Source organism: Podarcis tiliguerta (genome assembly GCF_965153285.1).
Source record: "Podarcis tiliguerta genome assembly, chromosome: 8".
Taxonomy (NCBI): domain Eukaryota; kingdom Metazoa; phylum Chordata; class Lepidosauria; order Squamata; family Lacertidae; genus Podarcis; species Podarcis tiliguerta.
The window spans coordinates 63,331,358-63,358,976 of record NC_139541.1 but is presented as its reverse complement, the minus strand read 5'-3'; the positions used below and the strand labels follow the sequence as shown (position 1 = coordinate 63,358,976).

The window sequence follows — 27,619 nt, the reverse complement described above, 5'->3', positions numbered from 1 at the left end:
TCCAGTAAGTCATACCAGGAGCAGCTACCTCAGTCCCTATTACCACTTGCAATGGCTCCAAGCACCAGTATGCAAGTTCAGCAGCTATTACCTTAAGACGATCCATCAGGCTGTATAGCATGCAGTTACATGCACCCACTATCACGTACTTAACATCTATTACAAAGCTGCTCATTTTCCTCTTTGTTTTATCCCATTTCAGAATTATGCAAATCAATAAACATGCAGTATTTGGAGTGGGAGAGGTTTTTGTGAAAGCAGAATGAGACAGGACTCCTGCAGACAGCTATCAAAATCAAGAAGATCTGAGAAGTGGGGAAATCAGCTTCCAAGCCCTTGAACTTCTGCACCAGAGATACAGAAAACTGACTTGGGCTAGGATCTGAAAAGCTGCTTCAGGCATGCCTATGGGTGGGTCATGCTCAATACGAATCTTGACTTTGCTTTGAGCAACAGACCACCTCTGTGCCAGATCACAAGCAGCCAGAGAGCCCCTCCAGTTTCCACGTGGGCTGCCATGTGACACAGGGCTGCTATTCAAGAAATGGAAACCTCAAGCTCCTTGCATTTTTGTTTTTTGCACTTCTGCTGTGCTTGCACTGAAGCCAGCCCAAGGATAATCAAATTCTGAAAACACTTTGTTAAAGACTCTCAGCCAGTTTTAAGTAACCTCCCCTAAGCACCACACACATGCAGCAAGTTGCAAACCTATGACAAACGTTTCACTCCTGGACTTGTTATAAAACCTCATCACCAAATGGATTATTGGTAGAATGTAAAAGCCACAATAAGAGTAGCATTGAAATGTTAAACCAGAGGAACAGCAGAGCTATGTGGATCATATTCAGATCAACCAAGCAGACCATTTGCTGAATAAGCTCTTACCCTCCTGGTCCAAGTTTTTCCCTCGACTCAACAAACTCCTGTCCCATTTTCATTTTCTCCCATTCTTCCTTCCGGCTTTTGATTTTCCGAGGGTTCACATTTCCTCTGTTTGGATTATCCTTCTTTTCTTTCTAGAAAATATATAAAAAGGATTATGAGTTACCACAATAACCTGCAATGATGTTGAACAAAAGACACAAAGATGACCAAGTGCTGCCCCTCACCCATGACTTCATAGGACATAGGAGAAGCAACTAATATGCCAAACCTTGTGTCCCAGCTCCCAAAAGGCTCTACCTGCAACTCAGGTGGAAGAGACCAATAGCATTCACTTCTTACCTTCAAAAAACTCCTTCTATACTGAATTGTCTGCAACTATGCACGTGCTCCTGCCAACCTAGCAGTTCAAAAGCACGTCAAAGTGCAAGTAGATAAATAGGTACCGCTCCAGCGGGAAGGTAAACAGCGTTTCTGCGTGCTGCTCTGGTTCGCCAGAAGCGGCTTAGTCATGCTGGCCACATGACCCGGAAGCTGTACGCCGGCTCCCTCGGCCAATAAAGCGAGATGAGAGCTGCAACCCCAGAGTTGTCCGTGACTGGACCTAACGGTCAGGGATCCCTTTACCTTTACCTTCATGCATGTGCCATAAAACCACAATCTGCACAGCCACAATCCCTTTAAAAGCAAGAGAGAAGCATGGCTCCCTTTGCCTCAGAAGAGATCAAGGAGAGGGAGTGTGAAAATTTCCTTAAGAGAAAACACCTTTTAGCATATTGTGTTGGAGCCCATTTGCCTTCTCTCCCCGCCCTGCCACTCTGCTATGGACATTTTGGTAAATAAGTGGGGCTTCAGTCCTTCCTCTTTATTCCCCGCCCTGCCTAGGGATTGCAGGCCTCAGATCAGGGGAAAAGGGGTTAGTTTTGGAAAAGCTTCATCTGAGCACAATCCCAACACAATTGACACACCGCAGAGGAAAGGGAGGGAAATGTTCCTAATGCACTTCCAGATAGCCTTGATGAGTTACAACAATTAAGTACAAAAGCCAGATTTTTCTTCAGAGTAAAGAGCTTGTAGTCCAATCCTATGTATTTGTGTTTACTCTGATGCAAATCTCACTATATTCAATGAAGAGATGTTAACACCAGACTGGAATTTGTGAAGAGCCTCTAAATATCATCTCCACAGTTAATAAATAGCATGACTTGTCGCAGCACAAACACCCAATGATGCAGATTTGATTCCACTTTATCTACTTAAACCGAAATAAAAAGAACCAACCCTGTTGTGTGTTCATGTCCACTTCAAAAAGGGCTGCCTGGATTCAGACAGTGGCAATATCTTATATCTTGCCTTTCCCTGTTTAAGGGATAAAAAACCCACAAAGAGCAAAAGATACCCTTCATCTTACCCTATGCTTCCGCTTCTCTTTCATGATATCCTTCGTGTCCTGCAGCATTTTCTCCTTCCAAAGATCAAAGAAATATGACGGATCTGTATAGAATTTAAGTGCTTCTTTGCCGTCATCCCTAGGAGGGGGTGGGGGAGGGAGAGAGAGAGAGAGAGAGAGAGAGAGAGAGAGAGAGAGAGAGAGACTGACTCACCACAAGACAGTCAAATGTTTACCTAAAGCCCAACTAAGATGCACCAAATTTCAGATGCAAACGCTGTGGTCCAAGAATGAAAACATCCCCCGACCTCTTTTTTAAAAACAGTCTGGGGCAGGTGGAAGAGGATTGAATCTTTCCATCCCATCCTGCACTAGACAGGGCATCTGCTGTGCCTTCCAGGTGCAGAAGGCAATTTTTCACAGTATTCATCAGGGTTAGAGAACCTGTTACCCTCTCAGATGTTGTTGGACTATGACTCCTATGTGGGAAAGAGTCTAAACTGGTTGCTTTCTCACAAGTAGTCCAATCAGACACGATGGGCTGCAGCTCAGTAAGTGTGGGGCTGATAAGAGGCTGCAAGTCCTCCAAACTTGGGCTGACAGCTTCTAAGTTTCTAAGACAAGCAAGGAAGAGGAGGGGAAAAGTGGAAGAGGCCACACCTGGAAGTATATTAAAACTGGTGTTAAGTATTAGGTGGGTTTCTTTCTCTACTCTTCCCACCCACTCTAAGATGAGCAGAGATTCTCTGCTCTAATAAGTAGGCTGAGAAGGAATGATAATAATAATTTATTATTTATACTCCACCCATCTGGCTGCTCCTGAAAGAAGGAAGACACCTGTTTAAACTGGGGATGGGACACCCCATAGTCCCTGATCAGGGAGAGGAAACAGGTTCTCAGTCACTAGCCCACAGCCACACACCTCCACTGCAGTGCAGTCGCATCTCAAAGACAGCTGCCTCCAGCTATCAGTAATTACTTTTTACCTATTCAAAAGATATTTGTTGATGGGGACTGAGTAAATATGTGTATTCTTAACCCTGATCCCATTCCGATTGCACCATGTGTACTATCTTCACAAGATGACATGACATAATTAGATGGCAAGCAAAGAAAAGCTGTCTGGTATCACTGGCACATTCTCCTCTAGGATGCATCAGTCTCTGGAGATGCAAAAGGACCAACAGACAATCACACTTTTCAGAAGAACTGTCTGCACCCACTTCAGGCAATAATACGTGCAAATGTATGCACTGCAAATTGCACAAAGGGAGTAAGAAAGGAACAGCAAGATTACACAAAAGAGCTTGCATGAACAAACACCAAAGTTATATGCTAGGCTTGCCACCACAGAAACTTATTTACTGCTATGACTACAAATCTATACCACAAATCTATACCGAACTGTTTTTCAAAGCACATCAATTCTCAAAATTCCCAAAAGGGAGGTTACAAATAACCTCAGTAGCAGGGAGAGCTGAATGGAGGCCTCCAGGCCACATAAGACCCCTGCCATCTAGCTCCATAATGTCTACACTGGCTGGCAGTGGTTCTCCGTGGTTTCAGACCAGAGTCCAGCTCTGCCTAGTGATGCCAGGGATTGAACCTGGATCCTTCTGCATGGAAAGTGTGAGCACTACCACTAAATAGCAGCCTCTTCCCATAACACATTGGGAAACACATCAGGAAATAATATAGGGAGCTGCTAGGTAAGCACTTGCCCACGCCCAGTGTAGACCTCATGGATAGACATAGCCTCCGTTTGAAAGCAAAAGGCCTCCGTTGGCAGGGGCAGCTTCTTATTTCCTACTGGAAGGGGCATTTGCAAGGTAGGGATGTACCATGCAACCCTCCTGTTCTGACTCTCCACCTCGCACATGCTGTTCCGTCAAATGCTTGATCTGGCAAGGGTGTGCAGAAGGAGCATGAAATTATGCTATTGCCGCGGGTGGAGAAATATGGCCCTTGAGCCGTTTGGCTAAAGGAATTCCAGTCTATAGGCTCATGGCATTAGACATCCCTCCACTGCAGAGCAGGCAATGTTAAGAACCATCTTGCTGAATTACAGCAAAGACTCACTTAGCTGAGCAGCGACTGGCTAGCTGGCTCTAGAGCCTCATATGCACAGCACACCTCCAGCATACTCAGGCTAGGCAGGCTCTGAACATGGGAGTTTCATTTACGTATCATGGCTACCCACCACAGATGGGTCCTATATTACACAGATTTGTTTACTGCTTTTTAACAGTTTTCTAAGACTAGAAGGCATCACCAGTTACTGTGGGAGTGATGCAGAAGTCAACTGCATGCTGTGTGAAGTAGTGCTTCTTCTTTTTTCAAAACCAGTTCCTAATTTCAACTGAGTGTTCTAGTACTGTAGCAGAAAATGTTTCCCCATTAATGTTACAAATCTGTATTGTGTAGTCTTTGCCCACCACTCTCATCAACTTTTCTCTCAACTAAAAAGGTCAAGACATTTTAGCTTTTGTAAGGAAGGTCCGCTGGCCCCTTGGTGAGTCAGGAGGTTTTCTTATGGGCTAGCTGGACCTCGCCACAGTTTTTACAGAAGAAAGCCCTTTAAGAGCAGGTCCATTACCTTCTCAACTGAAAAGGCAGCCTCCCCACTTAGCTAGAAGCATAAGGTGCATTACCTGTAGGATGAGAGGATATTAAGAGGTGGAGGCATATTACAAACGCCATAAGTTTCAAGGACAGGCACAGGGAGAGAGTCTCTGTCAAAGAGCTTTTGGTCCTGAGTTGTGGAGCTTTTGAAGGCTTTCCTGGTGTTAATACCTTGCAGAGACACTAAGAGGAGAGAAATGAAAGAATAAGGAAAATAAAGCCACTTCAAACACAACCTAAGCCAATGTTTGCCCAGTTATAGTTCTCAATACTCTCTGCTGTCACAACATGGGATCCTTCTGCCACATCAATAAAGCTTTCAAGACAGTATCCCCTGAAATTATGCTTTTAAAAAAGAAAAGAAACATAAACACAAAAACAGAACATGGGGGGAAAGACAACCCCCTTTAATCAAAGAGAAGATCTATATGCATTCAGAAAAACTTCCAAGTAGAATTGGCTTTTGACCAGTTCACCTCCACCCGCCCCATAAAAAACCAAAACCCCTCTTTCGTCTAATGACCAGTCAAATAATAGCCAAGTATTGGAACATATTTATTACAACTGAGAATTATGGTTATTGACAAAAACTACCACCTTCTAAAAATCTCTGGAGGCCAATAAAGCTCAGAATCCTTACAGATTGTATTTTTGCTTCATTAAGCCCTCCAATTTCAGCTTTCTCCAAAATCCCTGCAGCTAACTTTCATGGCCTGCTGGAACAACTAAACAGCGTAACTTAAGAGGAGAGGACAGAAGCTCTTTGGAGGGAGCTGCAAGAAGAAAAAGGTGCCTGCTGCTGTATCAGGTTTATGCATGTGTGTCCCTAAACCTGCAGAGCAGGGGAGCAAGAGGTCCTCACTTTTGCCGTTACTACCAAGTGACACACACATCCACGGGGTGATAAGCAAGTTAGCTGACCACACTCTGATAGTCTGCAGGTGTCAAGTTCATTCCAAGTCCACAAGCATTTCACAGCTGCTGCTATGGCAATTTAGCGTAGTTGGCCTAAAAGTGTATCAATTTTGCACCATTACCTTCCTCCTCCTTGGGATCCAGCTGAGTAACTTTGATCTGAAGGCGGTCAACTCTCTCGACTAGAGAGCTTACACGAAAGGCAAAGGTGTTTGCCTGAGTAAAAAGCTCTCCAAATATGTCTTCAGCAAATTTACCTGTAAAAGAATAGCAGAATGTTATAATTCTAAATGCACAGTTCCTTGCTCTCTGTGTGTCATAAAGCAAAGGCTCCTTTTTCATTATAGTTTTGTTATGTACCCCACATGTCAATTGCCAGAAATTGTATGTGCATGCATAGGTGTGCTAAGTATTTATACATAAATATTTCAGTCCTCTTATCTCAGGAGGGAATGACTGGAAACAGTCACGTTTTGCTCTCCTAATCAGGACATTTGTAACAAGCAAATCATGTAGGGAAAAAGTCTACAAACCAATCTAGCTAAACATGACCCTTCCACAGCATCATTAAACAAGGAAGGAAGCGAAACAAAAAACTTAAAGACTTCCATAAAGTAATAAAGAAGGAGGGCAGCCATGAATCAGATGATATTGTTGCATTTAGCCTTCATCTTGTGGGTCTGTGATCTCTTTAGCTTCTAGGATGGTCTACTGGATAGACACACAATGACAGCTACATTTCATTGTCCTCTAAAAGCTCAAAAAGACTCACTTCATTAAATGCTGCCAAAAGAAACTCCCCATCTCTCGGCTCTCTTTCACAGTAGGCACAGAGTCATTTATTACTTGCAGGTGGCAGCACAAAAAAAGCAAGGTGCTTTCAAGGTTGAAAACAATGCCTCCGAATTTGAGTTGGGAGATGTTAATGTTCCTGTCAGACTAGACACTTACAACAAGTATTCTGAAGGAAGAAACCTGAAGTTAAGCAATTTAAAATTTAAAGATGAAATTTAAAACTACAGAACACTTGAAGTTCCCACTGGTACCCAAGCAGCCTAAACCAGTGTTTGGTGTATTTAAGAAACCAACAAAGCAAAGTAAACCATTCAGTATTCAGTTTAGCTCTGCAGGTCAACTTCTCATGCAAGCACAGTGGATTACATAAATCTTAAAGTATAACACAAAGGAAATAAGGGAAGGATTTAAAGAAGAGAGATCCTCATCCCCAAGCAGTGTCAAATCTAGTGAGTAGCCCTGAAGGTCCCAGAGGGTTGAAAGGCAGGCTGCAAGTACAAAAATTCACCGTTTTTGTGAGTACAGCAGAACCTCAGCTTATGGTGCCCTCGGGTAACGTAAACTTCAGGTTGCGAAAGCGGCAAACCCGGAAGTATTCTTCCAGATTTCGTTGCTCACGCATGCGCAGAAGCACTCTACCACGCTGCGTACATGCGCAGAACAGGCACCTCTGGTTGCGGAAACCCTGGGATCCGTTCCGGAGCTCCGGGTCGGATCCCAAGGTTTCCACAACCGGAGGTACCACTGTAAATAGTCTTAAATGAAAAACACTTTAATACGTTTAGGTGGAAGCAAAGGTAGCAAGACAGGTGATGCTGCCCTGAAAGCAGAAGCAGCTAGTGGAATCTTATAAGTCAGCTGCTAGAAACTCTGGGAAAGCAATTCAGTTTCAGCATTGCCACCAATCAAGCCTCAGCTACTAATAGCTACAAAATGTATACAGATTCCAGACTTCGGAGATATACCGGCCTCAAAGCCCACCCATAAAAGCTGTGGGCACAACAAAATAACTTAGAATGTTTGTTTTCCTTAGTATTGCTAGCAGTGGGTTCTCATTGTCAGCAAGACCACATAAGATGTTTAAACAATATTCACTGTTAGTTAGACCTGGATGAAGAGCAGGAGTTCCCCTAAACCAGGGGTCTGCAACCTTTAAGACAAAAAGAGCCACTTGGACCCGTTTCCGAAGGGAAAAAAACTGGGAGCCGCAAAATCATTGCGACATTTAAAATAAATATATCTCCGGAGCTGCGATCTGACAGCGGGCGGGAAGGTGACGTCGGGACGGTGCGTGACTAATGCACGCACCGCCTCCATGCGACGTCACAACCAGTACAGCGCCCGCCACAGTGGGGAGTGTCGGGGCGCACAATACGCCTCCTCCCCTCACTAGTATCTGCCCCGGAGCTGTGGCAAAGGTGTAAAAGAGCCACATGCGGTTCTGGAGCCGCGGGTTGCAGACCCCTGCCCTAAACAGCTTTGTGGAATACTTGCTTTTATGGTATATTCCCTCATACAAAAAGGGGTGCCTGCACTGCAACTAGACTTCTGTCAAGGGAATCAGTTTCAGTGTATATATGAAGATACAGCTGCCTTACATAAAGTCAAAATAAATTCTAGCCCTGTGCTATGTACTCTGATTAGCAGCAGCAATTTAATGCTTCAGGCAAATATCTCCCACCACCCAACACCTGATCACTTGAAATTGAGATGCCAGTGATTGAACCTGGGACTTTCTAAATACCACGGAGCTATGTTCTGCCCATACCTGCTTGAAGGGACATTTATTCCCACTCTTATGGAACCGAATCAGTCCATTTATAGTGTTGGATAGCCACACTTACATTTCAAGCTGTTTCACCATGAAAAGAGAGAAAAGTGCATTGATACTGTATTATGCATTTGCACATTAAGTTATCGGTGCAACTGATATACAGTCTGAGTCTATGCATGTGCGTCTAGAAAAGCACACAAGTAAAGCTGCACTGCTATATACTCTTTATCAAACAGTATTATCCGATGGCTCTTTTGAAACCCTGTACTGTGGGAACTGTGCTTTATTCTGGTGCAGTCCTGGCCATTCCATTGATTTCAGCACACATACCTTTGATAAATGGCAACACCTGCTAATGAATTTGACACCCATTTTATTTTCTCATGGTGCCTGTGCACCCAAGGGAACTGGCCTATCCCTGGGGAAGCAGAGATGGGATTTCTGAGTCTGCCAACTTCCTAGGCCTTCCCTTTTATGGATGCGGCCTGCAACTTACTCACATTTAACTTGTGTGCATTCAGCTTCACATGCTTGGCAAAACAATTAAAAGGGGAAGGAGGGGCAGGCATCCAGGAGAAAAGACTTCGGCAATCACAGAATTGTACAGTTGGAAGTGACCCAAAGGTCATCTAGTCCAACCCCTGCAATGCAGGAATCAACTAGAGCATCCATGACAGATGGCCATCCAGCCTCTGCTTAAAAACCTCCAGTGAAGGAGAGCCCACAACCTCCCGAGGGAGTCCGTTCCACTGTGAAACAGCTCTTACTGTCAGAAAGTTCTTCCTGGTGCTTAGTCACAATCTGCTTTTTTGTAACTTGAATCCATTGGTTTGAGTCCTACCCTCTAGAGAAGGAGAAAACCAGCTTGCTCCATCTTCCATGTGACAGCACTATAGATATTTTAAGATGGCTATCTCCTCTTAGTCTCCTCTTTTCCAAGCTAAACTGTTCCTCATAAGGCTTGGCTTCCAGACCATTTAGCACTTTGGTCGCCTTCCTCCTCACGCATTCCAGCATTTCAATATCCTTCTTATTAATCCCACCTGCCATTGCACCTAATGTGTTTTGTCTATACATGATTTTGGCTTTAGACACAAGCCCTGGAATGTAACCCCTGCGTACGTTGAGGGCTTGCTGTATTGCTTTCCAGCCATGGTATTCTGGCCCAGTTGAAACAGACGCACTACGTTTTGCAACTCCACAAGGAACCACATAAAAGAAAGTGGTACGCAGCCCACAAACCTACCTCCTTGCACAGTCTCTCTTATGCTGGAAAGAAAAAAAGCAGCCGCCCAGATACAGGCAGGCTCAGATGACACCTAACAAGAGGAGGATTCTAGCTCATCCGCATACATATTGTATTAGCTCTTGCTTCTACAAAGATATGGATACTTAAAGGCTGATTTTATGGATGTTTTCTCATATGTGATCCATTTTGTTCAATTACGTAATCAAGTAAGTGTTCTTGCTTAGTATCCTTGCATGTACATGGAGAAAACCAAACAAAAGACCCAGATCTTTATGACCAAAAGGCTTTTGATTTTGCTCTTTGCTTGTAAAAAGCTCTAAAAGTTGCAAATCAGTTGTTTTAATTGTTTAATTGCAACCAGGTACGCTTGTTCAGGAAGTATGTGCATTAAAAAACAACTTTATTTAAATCAATTCACACAGCTATTCAACCGTAACCCTACATAGCTTTATACAGGCACTCTTTAATGAGTATCTACCTCACAGAGTATATGAGGACCCCTTTGCAAGCATTTTAGAAAGTCAAAAGTCTAGAGAAATAGAGTTAATGCAACTCCAATCCCATCATGATTTTTAAAGAGTAACAAAGACCCAAGTGGCCGATTTCTCTCTTTTTAAACCTCTGCCCATGTAGTAATCCTGCCCTTTTACAAAGCCAGCTAAATAAAAGCCAAAACGTATTCATCATCTGCAGAAATAAACAGCATGAAGAAACCAAATAGAGTGGCAGTTCATAAGTCTCCATGAGGGAATTTCAGTATACAATGTGGTACATGCATAATCTTCAAAACAGTAAGTAACTACATCTGCATCATGACAGGAATCTGATAAAAAGGAATACTAGCACACTAAATACTGAAAACAGATGAAAGGGACACTTGATAATGTGCTCAACATATTGAAGGTTCTTAGCCCAGCGCTTCTGTATGGAGGCTGCCTGTCTTGTATTCCTTCCAGCTGTGCTTCAGCTGCAGTCATCCCTTGCTCATCCCTCTCCAACACAGACTGGTTGAGTAGAGGAGGGAGAAATTCAAGGAGGAGAGAGAAGGTTCAAGGAGGTTTCATAGGAAGATCTTTTAGCACTACCCATGGAAGACAGATGGGGGAGAAATAGGAACACAAGAAGAGAGAGAAGGCAGCTGAATCAAGAGCCTAGCAGCTCCTGAGGGCAGCAGGCAGGCTGGCCATGGTACTCACTCAGGCTGCCCAGCTGTCGAATGACATTTGCCAGGGTGATGTTGGTCACGCATTCCAGCTCATTCCGAATACTAGGCAATGTCTGACGGCACAGGTGCCTTGGCTCGATGTTCCTTGTTACTAATGGCATGGTGGACCAGCTTCAGGCGGCGTTCTGAAAAGAGAAAAAAAATCCCGCAAACAGGAAAAGGATTACTCAGCCGCAGATGCTGGCATCACCAGAAGCACAACATTCGTTTCCCTGCTCAGAAATCAGCTTTATCTAAATCACTGCTTTCATCTCCCCCCCCCCCTACACACACACACACCTGTCAGAACTAGGCTTTTAAAATAAATAACCCTGCAGTTTTAAGGCTTACTACAGAGAAGCTGGGGCCAGCCACTGTATGATGTTTCCCACTCTGGGCTGCTGTGATCTGTCCCACAAACCATGTGCTCAAATCTATCTAGCCAACTTCTTTCAAATACTGCTAAACATTTAGCCAAAACTATTAAAGGCTAACAGGAGGGGTGTGGAGAACAAACACCAACCCAAGTCCAGTTGGGAAAGGGTTAAACATTTTCCATCACACCAGACAAGTTAGGCTCTCAGGACAAAACAGGAAGCACTTTTAACTGACCAGGAAGCTTGCTAACAAATGCTTCTCAGTCTGAGGTCTGCATCACACACACCAAGTCCCTTGTGTTGGAAGGTTCTCCCACTAAAGCAGCTATGGTTTTAGAGATACATGCACACTAGTAGTTTTACAAAGGAATACAGCAGCTGATAGCTTGACAAAGACTGCAGCTCTAGGAATTAAAGTACAAGGTTTGAAAGGGTTTGACAGGGAATCGTGCTGATCTGCTCTCCCAAAAATTATACTATCAAAGAATCTGCAGTTATGCTAACCTGACACTTGAAGAAAGCACCCCCCCCCATTTTACAGCATTCCAGTATAAAAATATAAAATACACACATCCCAATAAGAATATTCTGATCATCACTATCTCCTTTCCACTTAATTACAAAAAAACACAATCCTGTTTCTAGCAAATATAAAGTCCATTTGTAGTGCCTATATGCCTAAGTCATTCATTCTCAAGAGAGTATTTCTCTGAGAAATTTAAGCTCTAGTGGAGAACAAAAACAAGCATTAAAAAGATATCCAACTAGTGAAAATAGAGTACACTGAAATTCATTTGCTCCTTTCTTTGAAGGAAAAGGGTGGACCCCTTCCTAGGTCAGATGGTGAACAGCTCCGCCGGAGGAGACAGCTGTTTTATGACAAAGACTCTGATCTGCTGTGGATGGAATGGAAAAAATAAAAGCAGGAAGCTGACAGCTTGGGGAACATGACTTCCTGTCACCAACAGCAACAAACCAAGAATCATTTTTAAAAGTCAGCTGTTTGTGCTTGACTTTGAACCACCCTTTTATAGTCTCTGTGGCAGCTGGCAGCTTATCTCTGAGGTCCAGGAGTCATTCCTGGATGCTTTTCTATCAGTGCGTTAAGGGACTGAAGCCGATATTAGCTTTTGCTAATTACCTCCCAAGTCAAAAATCTGAATTTCCAAATCTGACCTGCCACTGCAGAGGAGTTCAAGATCTGGAGGGCACAGAACAGCATCCAAGGTTTTATATGTAACATGAGGTTACAAAAATCTCAAGAAATTAACAGTGTGAGCCAAGAAGCGCCAGCAAAACTTGACAGGAATACATTCACCTTTTAATGGGTCTTCCTGTGCTTGGATACTGCAGAGGTCAGCCAGTTTGCTGTATGCATAATCACATCAAATGATAAAAAGGACAGACTTCTATTTTTCATTGCCAGAAAAGTTGGTATACTTTGTATATGACTGATGTCTTTCATCCATTTTTGTGTGCAGCATAGCTCTTTAACCTATTTTGGAGGTGGAAAACTGAGGCTAAAGAAAATTTGCTCAAAGTCAACCACTGTCTGGGCTAAATCTGAATCTGACTCTAACTCTTCATAAGGGCAGCATCAGACTTTTTGTTACTACAATTAGAATAGTTTTCTATTCCTGCTGAAAGGTGGAACTACACAAAATGCTGCAAATAGCATCCCTAGAGAATCACTTGCCAATCATCATGTTGTGAGTTTTCCCTCACATCATTGGCTGCAGTATTGGGGGTGGGTGGGAGGACAATACACAATGTCATACAATCGAGTGATTCCAAACGCTGCAGTAGACAGCATAACTTGCAGAGGTCCAAAGGAAAAGTCTGGAAGACCACATGTGATTAGCTATGTAAAGCACAAAGGCACTCCCAGAGCAACAGATTTCTTCATGTCAGTTCTGCCAAGGACAACTACAGAATACTGCATACTAACAGTTTAAAGTCACTCAGATGCACTGGTGATTGTTTAGGTGGATATATGACATCATCCCAAGCTGCATCCCATGTGACCACAATGTTAATGTTCCAAATACAAGGAAAATTCACCCACACCAAATTATCACTGAATTCAGGACTGCAGCGGAAAAGCAAAGATACAACATGCTAACTTCCACATAACAAACATTAGAAATGAACACACACATGTGGAAACAGACTTCTACACAAGGTATTTAATGTTCTGTGCTGCTAAAGAGGGCCTTTCCTACTAGAAATGAAAATTCACACCATACTTAGGATCTGAAAAGGTCACCTCAATTGCTGTTGTTATCATATATATTTAATCAGTTGGTAAGAAGGTGGATGCATCATCCACTAAAATTTAATCAAGTGACAGGCCTAATTAAAAAATACCTGTTCCACCTTAAGGGATACCCTTTTTGTTCTACATTTTTATTGTGATTTGGGATCTACTGTGATTACATTTGATTATTGTTTGACTGACGTTTATTAAGGTTTTAAAATCTCACATACTGATTTAAGCAGTTTAATGGTGATGCAATTCATAAACACCACATGCAAATGCACCACCTGGAAGATTATTAAAGCATTAAAACCACACATTCTAAAGTCCATGAGTTTTCCAATAGTACTCTTTGCTCATAATCATAACACAAAGCCTCAAAAAAAACCCCAAACCCATCTTCTGGAAGGACTCATATTCCCATAAAGCCCCCATCCTTTTGTAACATTTTAATACACAGCTGTTAGGCCTGTAAATTACCGTATTTTTCGCTCTATAACACGCACCCGACCATAACACGCACGTAGTTTTTAGAGGAAAATCCGTAGGCATGCCACCCGTAGGCATTCCCTCCATAACACGCACAGACATTTCCCCATACTTTCTAGGAGGAAAAAAGTGAGTGTTATGGTGCAAAAAATATGGTAGGTCAGAATAGCAGTTCTAGAGGAAGGGGTGCTTTCCTTCCTGCCCATTTTCCATCCTAAATTGTCCCACTGGGGAAAAATATGGGCATGGTACAAGCCCATGTATCTTATCAAATTTAACAGCAGATGAGGTGGGGAGGGGATATGGAGTAGGATAACTTTCAAAACACCCCTTCCCCCAGAATCTGTGCCAGACTAATGAGCACACACTCACACTGGGATATCTAGTCACTCCTGCAACATAGTTGGTAGAGCATGAGACTCTTAATCTCAGGGTCATGCATTTGAGCCTCACATTGGGCAAAACAGGGGGCTAGACATGGAACACTCAAGAATCAGCCTAAGAATCAAGTTTGGCATATCAGAAATACATAAGCAAGAATGTGAGAAGGAAGACAAATGTAAAAAGGAAAAAGGGAAGGAGTGGATTGTAATGGATTTTTTTTAAAAAAGGAAGGAAGAGGAAATAAAAGTGCAAGCACAAGCAACAGAGCAAAAGAAGGGGGCAGGGAGACGGATCATCCACCAGTCATATAGAAACAGTACTAAAGAGAAGAAATCTTTGCTTCACAAGTTTTGCTCTCTGAAAGTTTACCTCAGGTTTGTTCTGTGGAAATTGTAGAAGACAATGTAAAAGCACTCCAAGATTAGTCACTTGCTTCCATACCTAGGAGGCACACTGAAAAGGCCTGACTTCCATGGCAATAGTAAAGAAAAGAACCACCTGGACTGTTGAGTGTCTGTGGGCACCCTCCCAACATATGACTTTGTAACCTCAAAATATGAGGGTGGAGGAACTCTGCCTGTGTTATGTATCTTGACCAGAGATCCGACAATAGCAGCCTTCCTGACCTGTGGCAATCATAATGCTGACATAATCCTGTGGGGTTGTGGTTATTTTAAGCTTCAGAAAACAGAAATGGCTGAGATGTGGTCCAAAAGGTCCACATACAAGACTTACTGGCTATTTCTAGCACTGAACAGCAGCTATGTCAGAGACAGAAGTCTCCCACTTGCATAGAGTGCACTAGCAACCACATGCTAAGTACAGCTAAATATATTGCTTATTTACCTATTTATATTTATTAACCTTTTTTCATACACAGGACAGTGCCCCAAAGCAACCTAGAATATAAAAAAACCCTCCATATGTTTTGGGACTACAACTCCCAGTATTCCTAGCTAAGAGGGCCAGTGGTCAGGGATGATGGGAATTGTAGTCCCAAAACATCTGGAGGGCCGAGTTTGCCTATGCTTGTTATAAAGTTTTACAGAATCACAGAATTGCAGAGTTGGAAGGGACTCTAATGGTCATCTACTCCAATTCCCAGCAATGCAGAAATCTTTTGCCCAACGAGGAGCTGTAGTTGTGTTCTATGTTACAAAACAAGCACTGTTAGGAGGTGCTTCTTTTTGTTTTCCTTTGCATTTCTATCAATTAAAAAAATTATTCTGAAAGTGTGACCCAGAGAAAAAAAGGTAGAGAATCATTGCCCTAAACAAAGCAGACCAACACAGTCGCAGTGCCAAAGATCACAAATGCCCTTTCAGAAAAGATACCGCATGGTAGCAACCTTTTGGCACCAAACTGTTGGGGAGGGGTGTTATTTTTTGTTTAAAAGCTGTGAACACAGAAAGGAAGGAAGCCAACATATGCCCCACCCTCCCCAACACAACCTAAGAACCACTTCAAGTTAGCCAGAGGAAATTGGGAGCCTGCTTTAACACTGATACTTAAAGGTGAGAGTGAAGAAAGAAAAGGGTGGGGAGGAACCACACATGGACTTTACCAATTTCACTTCTTCTTTACTGTGAGAGATTACCTTTTACTAAACACCATCTGTGTGAAACATCTTTAAGCTAGCATAGCCACAATAGCTGTCTGCTAGCAGCAAGCCATCCCCTTAAAGGTCTGGCATTTTTAGGAACTGAGCACTTTTGTAATAACTCAGATACCTGACCCTGAACCCAAGGCAAGCGTTTCTGGACCATTTCTACAGATGAGACCTCCCCCCACTTACATGGGGGGTTACATTCCAGGGCCCTACGCACATGAGTGAAGATCATGCAAAGCAGGGAGCACCTCCTAAACACCTTTTAAATGCCCTCTCTGCCACTTTTTTTTTTTTTTTGCCATACCAAAAATTCTGTATCCAAAAATATCCATAACTAGAATTGAAGCTCTAGGGCCGGCAGGAGGCTGGAGAACACATCAGAGAGCAGATGCTGCTGCGCTCCCTCTCATACCAGCTGTTAGACAGGGAGGTTGAGCAGTGTAAACAAAGCCTCACTGCTCCTCCGCTTTCTTCAGGGCTTCCTCCACCCTCACTGATGTCCTCTTCTGGCTCCGGGGAGAGTCTCCTCATGAGCCACAAGGACAGCTCTCTCATGCCATTTCCTGATTTGAATTGAATTCTTTCATTATTTCCTGGCTCCACGCATATACGCAGTCACACGCAAGTTGATCATGTGTAAGTGGGATGCCTGTAGTTGCAAATTATCCCCCCCCCCAACACACACACCCTACAAACCCAAACAGCAAAGCCAAGCAGAACCTTAGGGATAGCTTTTGAGAATGCCCACTGGTGGATTAGACACACCAGAAGGTTTGGAAGGAAGGGAGAAAGAGGATCGTCAAATCTGAAATTCTCATCAGGCCACAGAGCTAGAAGTCCTGTTTCATTCTGCCATCACAGGCCAACTGTTCCTTCCAACATCTAAAAAGACAACTAGCTTTAAGCGTCTCTCAGCAGTAGCAGTTCTTCCTTGAAAAAGCCAGAAAGTCTGGCTTTGTGAAACTCCAAAAGGCCAGGGAAAAAATAATAAAAACAACACTGGAAATACATGCAGAGACCAAAAAATAAAAAGGATGTTCAGCAAAAAGTTCTGCTGAGGGCCCAAAGCAATATTCACAGAAAAGGATGCTGTAAATCCAGGGCACTAGAATTACAGGGCAACCTAAGGGAGGTGCCTCAGCAATCGGCACTAGAGTGATAATTATGAAGCAACTACCACGTGATGCCACATGCTATTGCTTTCCGCCTGTAATGAGCGCTTATTCTCTCCCTGTAATGAGCACTTATTCTTTCGCAAATATCATGGGTTCATCTGTCATTGCTGGCTATAGCTGCCCTGCTATAGCCAGCAGCCAAATAATAATTGGTAGGAAAGGGCAGCTATAGTGATTTGAACAGGATCCTCTTCTCCCAACAACCCTAAGAGGCCTGGATATTCACCACAAATAAAAAAACAAAATCTCTGACCTCTCACATTTCCTAATCATAAGGAAGTTAGTTCGTGTGTGGTCCTCACCATACCCTCATAACAGGTTTTATTTCTTTCCTCACGAGGAACCCAGAGCAGAATAAAAGTCTCACAGCTCAATCGGCTTAAATGCAGCACTAAGAAAATCCTAGGCTATTCCTCATAATGGTACCCACAAATTGAAAATATTAATCTGTTTAAGAGATTCACAAAAATGCTTGCCTGAACAATAATTGGTCAGTTTACGTGTGTGTGTGCTAATCACTGCAAACTAATACACAAATGAAAATATCTAGACAAAGTTTTAATTCCTCAAATACTAAGTTACCAATTAAAACTGGATAACTGCAGTAACCAATGTTCATCCAACTGACAAGATTTCTAGTACCTGTAGGGTAAAATGTCCAAAGGCATGAAGAAAGCCTTTGGAACAACAGCTGGAAAAACTTCACCGCTGAAAACTTTGTCTGGAGAGACCATCACAGACTGCAGCAAGCAGATGAAGTGATGGGCAGAGCACTACTGATAACTATACTCATGGGAAAACATGGCCTTCGACACAGCAATTGACAGCATCCAGACTCTGCTTGTCTTGGAAGAGCTGGATGTCCCTCCCTCTCTCGAGGAGCTGAAGATCTTCATCCAGAACAGCTCTTCTTTATTTAAACTGTCCGTTTCCAACATCGTCTTGCAACAGAAAAAAAATATGTGTGGGGCTAAGATCAATGAGCTCAACTGTCTAACTTTATACTTTATGTAAATTCTGAGGGAGCCTTTGGGAGTGAGGAGAGTAACTGGCCAACAAATGCATTGAAATGTAAATGATTAAACAACCCATTTCTGCATGCAAATCATCTTCACTCTGCAAAGTTTCCCTTTTTGTTGTTGCCTCTTTAAACTTACTTTAACAATTATTTTCTGGCACCATCATTCACAACAGTGCTAGGAAACATGGATCAGGTCAACATTTGGCACATTGGTAGACTCCATCAGGTAGCTCCTATATCCCAACTTTCAAGTTATTAGTTCAACAGGTGCCATTTTTATAAGCTGTATAATTTTGAGGCTTACAATGTACTCAAGGCACACTCCCATGCCCCTTTAATATGGCATGACTCCACAATGTTCATTCTTGCAGCTTGTTTTTCTACAATAAACAACACAACCCCTGCTACAGAGAGCTACAACCATGGAAGCTGGTTTCAGCTATCCAAAGCATCCAAGGCATTATGAACCTTCAATATTAGAACTGTATGCAATAAATGATAGATAAGGGAAATGATAAGGGGGAAAAGCTTTCCCACATTGTATAAATGGTTATATAATTTATAGTGAGTGAGTAGCATGGAATAGATTAAAACTAATATTTCCTTCCAATGGAAAAAATCCTATCACAGTAAGTTGGGTATCACAGGAATTTAAGTCAACAAGCTAATGACTGACTTGGTCAAGGGTTGATTAACTGTTACTTTATGTGTTATGTTTGAATATCAGCAAGTTTCAAAAAAGCATGCACATTTAAATGAAGAATGACAGAATGGTTATTCATTCTCAGATTCATGTTTTGCAAAGCCACAATGCCAGTTTGACTCCAGGAACGTGTTCTGGGAAGGGGCACTCATCCCACCATTCTGACATTTTAGCACACACATTTCTGTGGATGGTAAATATTAACTCAAGCCCATAAATTAACAGAGCTGCTCTAAGAGCAGGTATCTTTCGGACATAAAAAGGTGCAGTGTGCACATGTGCAGCATGTTTCAACCGTCACTAATAAACAGGCAGTGAGGAGAACATGCCTTCAGCACCTTCTGCATCTCAAAAGTGCTATTTATGTTCTTTAACCAGCTTTTTAAAAATGAGTCTATCTGTTTTCTGGTCATGTTTCGCAAATACAGCATGCCCCAGTCTAACCGAAGCAAATGTCTTACTAATGAGAAAATCAAACTAAACCAATTCACTTATTTCTAATTTGCAATAATAAAGACCAATAAAGATCACCACTATCACCAGCCAGTGAGTTCATTATAGGCAGGAGAGGGAGACAACCAAACAGAGAAGCTGGTGATTTGGCAATATAAACTGTGGGATTCTTCTTAACCCTACACCACCTCTAAGCCTGTAAGTCACTTGCCCAAAGCTAGTAAGTAACAATACTGTGTGAGTAGCAGATTAGTCTTGCTCTTGTGCGTCACATAGGCACATACACTTTCTGCAAATAGGTGAAACAATGCAGTTGGGGGCTGTTTACATGTGTGATCTGACTCCTTTGGTTGTGCAGTGATTGCGACTGGATTTTGAGGTGCAACCTCAAATAGGAAACCTAGTTTACCCCCTAGGTTATTAGTGAGAGATTTTGAATCAATTCTACAGACTGAAGCCACTTTGTATGGCCTAATGCTACTCCAACTAGTTGGCAAATATATTACAGAAGGGAAAGAAAGCTCAGGCCCAGGGACTGAATGCAAACCTCCAGGCCTCTCCATATGGTCCTTGGAAGGTGTCCTAGGCAATGCCAGACTACACCCCTCACTGGGCCTGCTCCATGTCCTTCTTAATAGGTTTTGGCTGGATAAAATTGATCCATGTGATAATGTTACTTGACTGTTTGGATGGAGAATGGTGAGGCGTGGTGTGTACAGAAACCTCTGACTTTTGTATGGCTGGAATGTAGCCTATGGTACAAAGGCAAGAGAGACATCCACTGCTCCACACACTTTCACCTCTAGTCCTGCTCACCAACAACATGCAGCCTCCGGAAGATCCACATTAGGAAATGTGGCCCTTGGGCTGAAAAGGGTTCCACACTCCTTGTTCTACAGTGTGTTTCAGTTGCTCACCCAATTTGTGAAAACTGCATCACTAGCATATTCCACACCACCAAAAATTCAAGCAGGAAACTCCATGGCTACTTACCAACATGGCTTATCGTTGAGAAGATGTGCAAAGGATTCTAGGCTGGTCAGCAATAAACTAAGCCATGAACTTTCCCAGGTGAAGGGGTGGGGGAACACTTCAAGCCTCCTCAACTATAGATGACCTCTACTCCGATGACATGGGTGAGGGCAGCAACAAACAACTGGTGTACCATAGGTGGCACATCCTTAAAACCCTCCTATGCTTTTCAATATCCCAGCAGCAGTTGCAAAGAAGTTAAGATAACTTGTAAATCATCACTTGTCTGTGACAAATAAACACCTTGAGGTGACCAGACAAGAAAGCATTTGTAAACTGCTTAGTTTCTTCTTCCATGCCCAATGACATCCCACAAATTATTAGCATACATGCGTCTCTCTCTGTGTGTTTGTGTGTGCGTAGACTAGGGCTGGGTGATATGTATACCAGTTAAACATAATAATTTATTGATATATTACAATGTCTGAAATATGGGTGGAACTATGTAGAGGTGAATAGTAGGCTGGGCGTTACCTGTTTTTTCACCACCAGCTAAACATTGTGATATACCAATGTATCTTGATGTCTGAAATAAGGATGGAGCTATGTAGAGGCATTGGCTGGCGTCATGGTTTTTCCCGGACTGTGATTTTTGCATAGCGCACACACAAGCACACATCACGATTCACAATATATTACCAGGTCAAAAATTATGAAACCAGTATCACAATACAGCGTTCAACCCGGTTTGGGACAATATATCAATATATCGCCCAGCTCTAGTGTAGACAGAACCTTTATGCACCTATTTACAAAAGGGGTTACTCCAGGATCAAAGTACATCTAAGGATAGTTCACTCTCATTTGCTCATGGCTGGCATACTGCATTCTTCACCGGGGAAATACCCTGCATCTTCTCCTCCCTTAAAATTTACATGTGCTAGAGCCAGACTACAAAAGAGAGGGTTGCTTCCCTACAGAAAAAGCAGAAAATATATCTTCCCTTTACAGACATTTCCTTCCTCTCACATTGTATCTAGCTAGGAATGGTTATCTGTTGGCATTCTCCAGGATGTGTGCCCAAAATTGTATCATACAAGAAAGTCCCTAGAAGCAGCCAGCTCTCTTTCCCTTAATGCTTCCCCTTAATGCAGATTCTAAATTATGCACTGCTCTTTCAATAGCAATTCTAAATTACAGGAATAAAGCAGTCTTTTCCACAGCAGCTCAGCAGCTCTTTCAGTTTCAACTTATGGCTTGTTAATTATATCCCAGTACTGAATGCCCCCACCCTTCCGTTTGTTGCACTTAGGGAATACTGGAAAGATAAGTCTTTTCTTAATTATTAAATGTAAATAGCTCATTAAATATAATCCAATTACTTTAATTGTACGAAAAGGAAGTCATTACAATATGTACACGCATTCTTGCCTGAATAGATTTAATATCTTAAATTAATCATGGCTGCATTCATATTATTAAGTCAACCTTTGACATTACAAAATTTATGGCAGTCAATTTTATCTTCTTAAAATGTTTTTACAGATACAACATCAACTTTTTTAAAAAAACAAAACTGTCTCAAGCATTTCAAATAAGAATACAGGCGGCAAAGATTTTGCACGTGTCCAACTGAGGTGTAACCCTGAAGAAGGTAGAAAGGGGATGAAACTGGGGGAAGGCATAACTGGGTGGGGCAGATTTATGCACACTCTGTTAACATACGTGGGTTCCAGGAATGCCTGTATACAAATGGTACCAAGACAGAAAAGGAGTTGAGCTCTGAACACATTATATTTTTTGGTAGCAATCTATACTTCAAACTCATGTTTTACTTCCTCAGGATAAAATTCAGTTTAAGAAACAGAAGTTACAGGAATCAGGATAAAACTTCAAAAAATACCCAGGTTAAAAATCTTGGGGCGCCTTCCGGTCTCATCAGTGACCATGCTACGCTAAAGTGGGTTTGCAATCTGAGCTCCTGTCCTCATTAACATCTTAGGCTTCTTCTTCAGTCTTTGCTTGTGAGACATTTAGTTGCACAAATACAGACACGCTTACTAGTGGCTAAATACAGTAGTTGCATCTGAGGAAAAGATTATTTAAAACAAACAAACAAATGCAAACAAAAAACTAGGAATTCAAGAACCGAAGCAGCTTCTTGGTAGTCCAGATGTTATTTCTGGTGTAACCAAGCAACTGGATAGTTCACTAAACCCAGGAGTAACAGAAAGGCAAGAGCTAAAATATACTGACTACCACCAGTTCTTAAAGCATTCTGTTAGTCAACTAGAAACCACCAAGCCAAGATTGAGGAGGTAGAGCACTTGATGGTAAAAGAGACCACCAATAAAGTAAAAATATCAGAAGCCTGATGGAATGGAGAAAGTCAGTGGAACATTTATTCCCGGCTAAAAGCTGCATAGGAAGAAGAGGGTAGGGTGTACTGGAAGTGATAGTGTTCTTTATGTCAGAGAGGACATAAAGTCCAATTACAACTACAAAAGAGAGGTAGTTCAAAGTACTGCAGTAATAAGCAACTACAAGTACCCTCACATCCATTAGTTTATGGAATTCACGGGCAAGATGGGTAGAGATGGACAGTAGCCAATAGGTCATTAAAAGGGGATTTGACAAATTCATGGAATATAGCCATGATTTGATTTAGTAAATTTATTTATTTTGTATTTTTAAAAAAATCACAAAAGCAATGCACAGAAAAATCAAATACAATAGAACAGCAACTTCAAGAGCCAATGCAAATATTTTGGGTTCACTTAAACCCTCCAGGATGATAAAGTGTTAGCTAATAAGTAAATTTCTCTAGGTACCAGTATTTCCAGGTCTCAGTTCTTGCAATTTCCACATTTTAAAAATACTTGAGAGATTTAACTTTTTGAGAAATCAATCAGATATACTGCAAATTTTAAAAGTGCTACTACATTTTTATGCCACTTAGGTTCTTACTACTGGGAAAAAAATAGAAACAAGAGACATTAAGTTATGGGAACAGGGAGTGGGGGGGGGGTGGAAACCAGAGAAAGAAACTTGAGGCTCTGGCCTGGAAAACATCTCCATGCCTCAAAGATAGACAAAGCACTTTTTAAACTGATGGCATCATAAATCTGATGAACTTAAGTGATGCACAATGGTAAGATTTGGCCAGTGTTGACGAAGGTTTGAAAAGGAAAAGTGGTTTAAGTATATCTGGTGAACTTGCCATAGGCCTGAACTATGAGAACAAGGTACCATACCACACCCATAGATAGAAAATCACTGGATTTAATCAATGAGACCAAAAGTTATTATCCTAAAGGTTATAAGTTATATACCCTTAGCAACTGCAAATCTCAGCTTGCTGCTCAGCGAAAATAAGTATCCATCTGCCCAATGCTGCTTTGCAAATATCTGAGACTATTTGTTGATAAGCAATATAGCAGCACAGACCCAGGAGATTACAAGAGGCCTGTAGATCACTTTCTTGATAGTTATATTTTCTGTCATCTATTGAAGGCAGATTGCAATAAATGACCTATATGTCAATATATTCAAAAACAGCTTATGTAACCCACTAATTTAAGCTCTTAGTCTGGAAATACACATTCCTTGTCCCCAGTGCTATAATTAGTTGCTTTATTTTAATTTATTTGTTTCAGAAATAATTTAAAATAGAGGTGGTTTTAAACACACACCACTAGGGTCATCACCAATGTAAACCTGAGATTCTATGTCCTTTTATCGTGAAGGCTTTATAATATCTGCCTTGCTCAGGAATGAGGGCTAACTGAAGCCTCTTACGTAAAGCAAAGTTTCACAGAAATGCCCTTGATGCTGTTCTGGTTTCTCAGAGGGTTTTTTTTTAAATGCTGCTTTGTAAAATAGGTAGGTCAAGGGCATTTCTCTGGGGAAACAGACAGCGTTTGCACTCTCAGAGGCACAGTTAAGCCTTTGTGCAAGTTGCCTTCAGAAGATTTCTCCAATGAACCAGACCCAGAAGCTGCTAGAATTAGCAGAACAGGATTCAGATGTTTTACTGCTGGAAGTCACTGGCTGGGTTAGTCAGAGAGAATGGGTCAAATCCTCAGGGCTGTGAGTCACCTTTATTCTTTTTACCTTTAAATGCTCCTCACAGAATACAGAATGTAGCAGGGGATTTGACATTCTGAGATATTCAGTCTCTCAAGACTTTTCCCAAAGAATGATTCTAGTCCTCATGATTGGGGAGAAGATATATCTGAAAAGAATCAGAAAGTTTCAACTCATAGCCACCTTTAATTCACTGGCACAAAATGTTAGGATGGCTTCTAGCATTTATGTGATTTAAAAGGGATTACACAAATTCATGAAGGCTAGGTCTAATTATGGTTTTCACTATGGCTTAAGAATGGAAATTGTGTGACAAGAGACAGTGTACCTCTTACTATCAAAGGCAAGAGAAAAATAAGAAATGGCTACCTTCACCATACTCCTACTTGTGAGTTTCACATGGCTTACAACAGGCCTTTATTTGAGTTACAGTGCTAAACTAAATGGGCTATGGGACTAATCCCACCAGCGAACTCGTATATTATAGGTGTGTAGCTATATATGCAACCAGCTGTTGCATATACAAGCAGATGTGTGCAAAAGGGGAACTATCACTTCTGCTCTTACACCACTTTAAGAGGTCTTTTTAGTTGAACCTTGAGAGTACAGTGGTACCTCGTGTTACATACGCTTCAGGTTACAGACTCTGGTAACCCAGAAATAATACCTTGGGTTAAGAACTTTGCTTCAGGATGAGAACAGAAATGGTGCTCCGGCAGCGCGAGGCTCCATTAACTAAAGTGGTGCTTCAGGTTAAGAACAGTTTCAGGTTAAGAACGGACCTCTGGAATGAATTAAGTACTTAACCCGAGGTACCACTGTACCAGCACTCATTCCCAATTAGGCTCTACTGCTTGCATTCTGCGCATGTTGCAGCCATAGCAACATGCCCCACATGGAATGTTTTTCGCCCATGGATGCAATTTGGAGTATCTCACTGTAAAGCTGCTTGAAGGCCAAAGGACAGTATCACGTTTCCCCCTGCAAAACTATATGCAGAGAATCAAAGACAATGAATGCAAGAAAGCAAGTGGGAACAACAGCCTCAGGAGCAAAACCACCTTAACTGCACTTACTATCCTTAAGTTAAATTCCATTTAAGTAGCTTCACTTTGAGCAAGTCTGAAAGTAAAAAATAAAATATACCTAATGGTTACTACCAAGCTGAAAAACAAGTATGAGAGTGTCTATTAATCCTGGATAGACATTTAATACTTGTTCAGCATTTTCTTGTATACCTGACATCCTATACTTATTACAGGGAATGTGGGACTTTGATGCAAAGTGAGGCTAAATGAACAATAGTCCCACCTCCCCTTTTCCCTATGTCTCAAGAGAAAACTCAACTCTGTCTTCTATGAGTCATCTGTCTGGAGACATTTATTTCTATCATAGTTGATACAAGGCTAAAATAAACTGCACACAGACTTTATTCAGGCCCATGGAAAAAAAAGAGATAAACAGATGATCAGAATCCGAAAGTTCAGTAATGTAGGGAGAATTAAGAGCATAAAAATAAAACCTGAGTAGGAACATTGAATGCCAGAAGAAAAACTGGATCCTTGTACAGCTGTACCCCTGCTTCTCCTTAATAGCCTTATCATCTGTGAAAGCTGCAGTGTCTAGGGAATAAGTAAGTGAAAACCTATCCTGGTGACTAGGACATGCAAAAAAGCAGACAATCTCCAATGGCAAATTGCTACTATCATTTTTTCAGACCTACTATTGGAAGTGAAGTTATCCCTCTAATGGACTCTTTGAACCCAATAGCACTGTGCTAAAAAAAATGGGGGGGGGGGTATGCTTTAAAATGTATTGAACCATGTAAGTGCCAGTTCAGCATTTTAAATGTGCAAGTGGGGAAGAGAGATGTAAGAGCAGGAATCCACAATTTCAATCACCATAGACAAGTGTCCCATTGTTGTTGTTGTTTAGTCGTGTCCGACTCTTCGTGACCCCATGGACCAGAGCACGCCAGGCACTCCTGTTTTCCACTGCCTCCCGCAGTTTGGTCAGACTCATGCTGGTAGCTTCGAGAACACTGTCCAACCATCTCGTCCTCTGTCGTCCCCTTCTCCTTGTGCCCTCCATCTTTCCCAACATCAGGGTCTTTTCCAGGGAGTCTTCTCTTCTCAGGAGGTGGCCAAAGTATTGGAGCCTCAGCTTCACGATCTGTCCTTCCAGTGAGCACTCAGGGCTGATTTCCTTAAGAATGGATAGGTTTGATCTTGTTGCAGTCCATGGGACTCTCAAGAGTCTCCTCCAGCACCATAATTCAAAAGCACCAATTCTTCGGTGATCAGCCTTCTTTATGGTCCAGCTCTCACTTCCATACATCACTACTGGGAAAACCATAGCTTTTACTATACGGACCTTTGTTGGCAAGGTGATGTCTCTACTTTTTAAAATGCTGTCTAGGTTTGTCATTGCTTTTCTCCCAAGAAGCAGGCGTCTTTTAATTTCGTGACTGCTGTCACCATTAGAAGAAGAAGAAGAAGAGGAGTTTGGATTTGATATCCCACCTTTAACTCCCTTTAAGGAGTCTCAAAGCGGCTAACATTCTCCTTTCCCTTCCTCCCCCACAACAAACACTCTGTGAGGTGAGTGGGGCTGAGAGAGTGTGACTGGCCCAAGGTCACCCAGCAGCTGCATGTGGAGGAGCGGAGACGCGAACCCGGTTACCCAGATTACGTGACTACCGCTCTTAACCACTACACCACACTGGCTCTCACCCTTTGGCAAGTGTCCCATTACCCTTTGGCAAATGTGAGAGGGGACCTAACCTCATCTCCAGGTTGGAGCCAAGGAGAGAATAATCCCCAACCACTATGCTTCAACTGCAAGATTTATACCTGCTACGCCCACGTCCAAATTGAGAAGAAGGCTGCAGCACTATCAGCAAACTATAATTTTTAAGATTTGGGGGAACCACAACAGTTAAGCAGATATAAAAACCTCTATGCAATTGTAACAGAAACATGTTGTGTGCTTTTCCAAGACTGTAGCAATGCAGGAGACTTGATATTCATGCCACATCACAGTTTTACATTTTTAAGCTGCTTTTTAAAGCTATAATGTGTATGACAAATGCTGTATTAACTGGAATACCAATCCATTAGGCACTACTCAACTTTTCTTGTTTGGTTAAGCACTGAGTAGGCACCATGAGATTTAGCAGCATATCCTTTGTATACAAGCAAAAACAAAATATAAGAAGCCTTGAAAACACGAGAAAGAGAAAACATCTACTGGGGATTCGCAA

At 42.1% G+C, this 27,619-nt stretch overlaps 1 protein-coding gene across 1 annotated transcript in view; it reads right to left on the bottom strand.

Moving 5' to 3' along the window:
• WASF2 (WASP family member 2) overlaps positions 1–27,619 on the bottom strand; it is a 41,225-nt gene that overhangs the window by 7,046 nt on the left and 6,560 nt on the right. Inside the window, exons 2-6 of the mRNA XM_083455540.1 lie at positions 10,824–10,977; positions 5,932–6,066; positions 4,924–5,077; positions 2,294–2,411; positions 886–1,016 (exon numbers count right to left, since the gene is read on the bottom strand). Coding sequence (XP_083311666.1) covers positions 886–1,016; positions 2,294–2,411; positions 4,924–5,077; positions 5,932–6,066; positions 10,824–10,953 — 668 coding nt within the window. The 5' untranslated portion in view covers positions 10,954–10,977. The remainder of the gene's footprint in view (positions 1–885; positions 1,017–2,293; positions 2,412–4,923; positions 5,078–5,931; positions 6,067–10,823; positions 10,978–27,619) is intronic.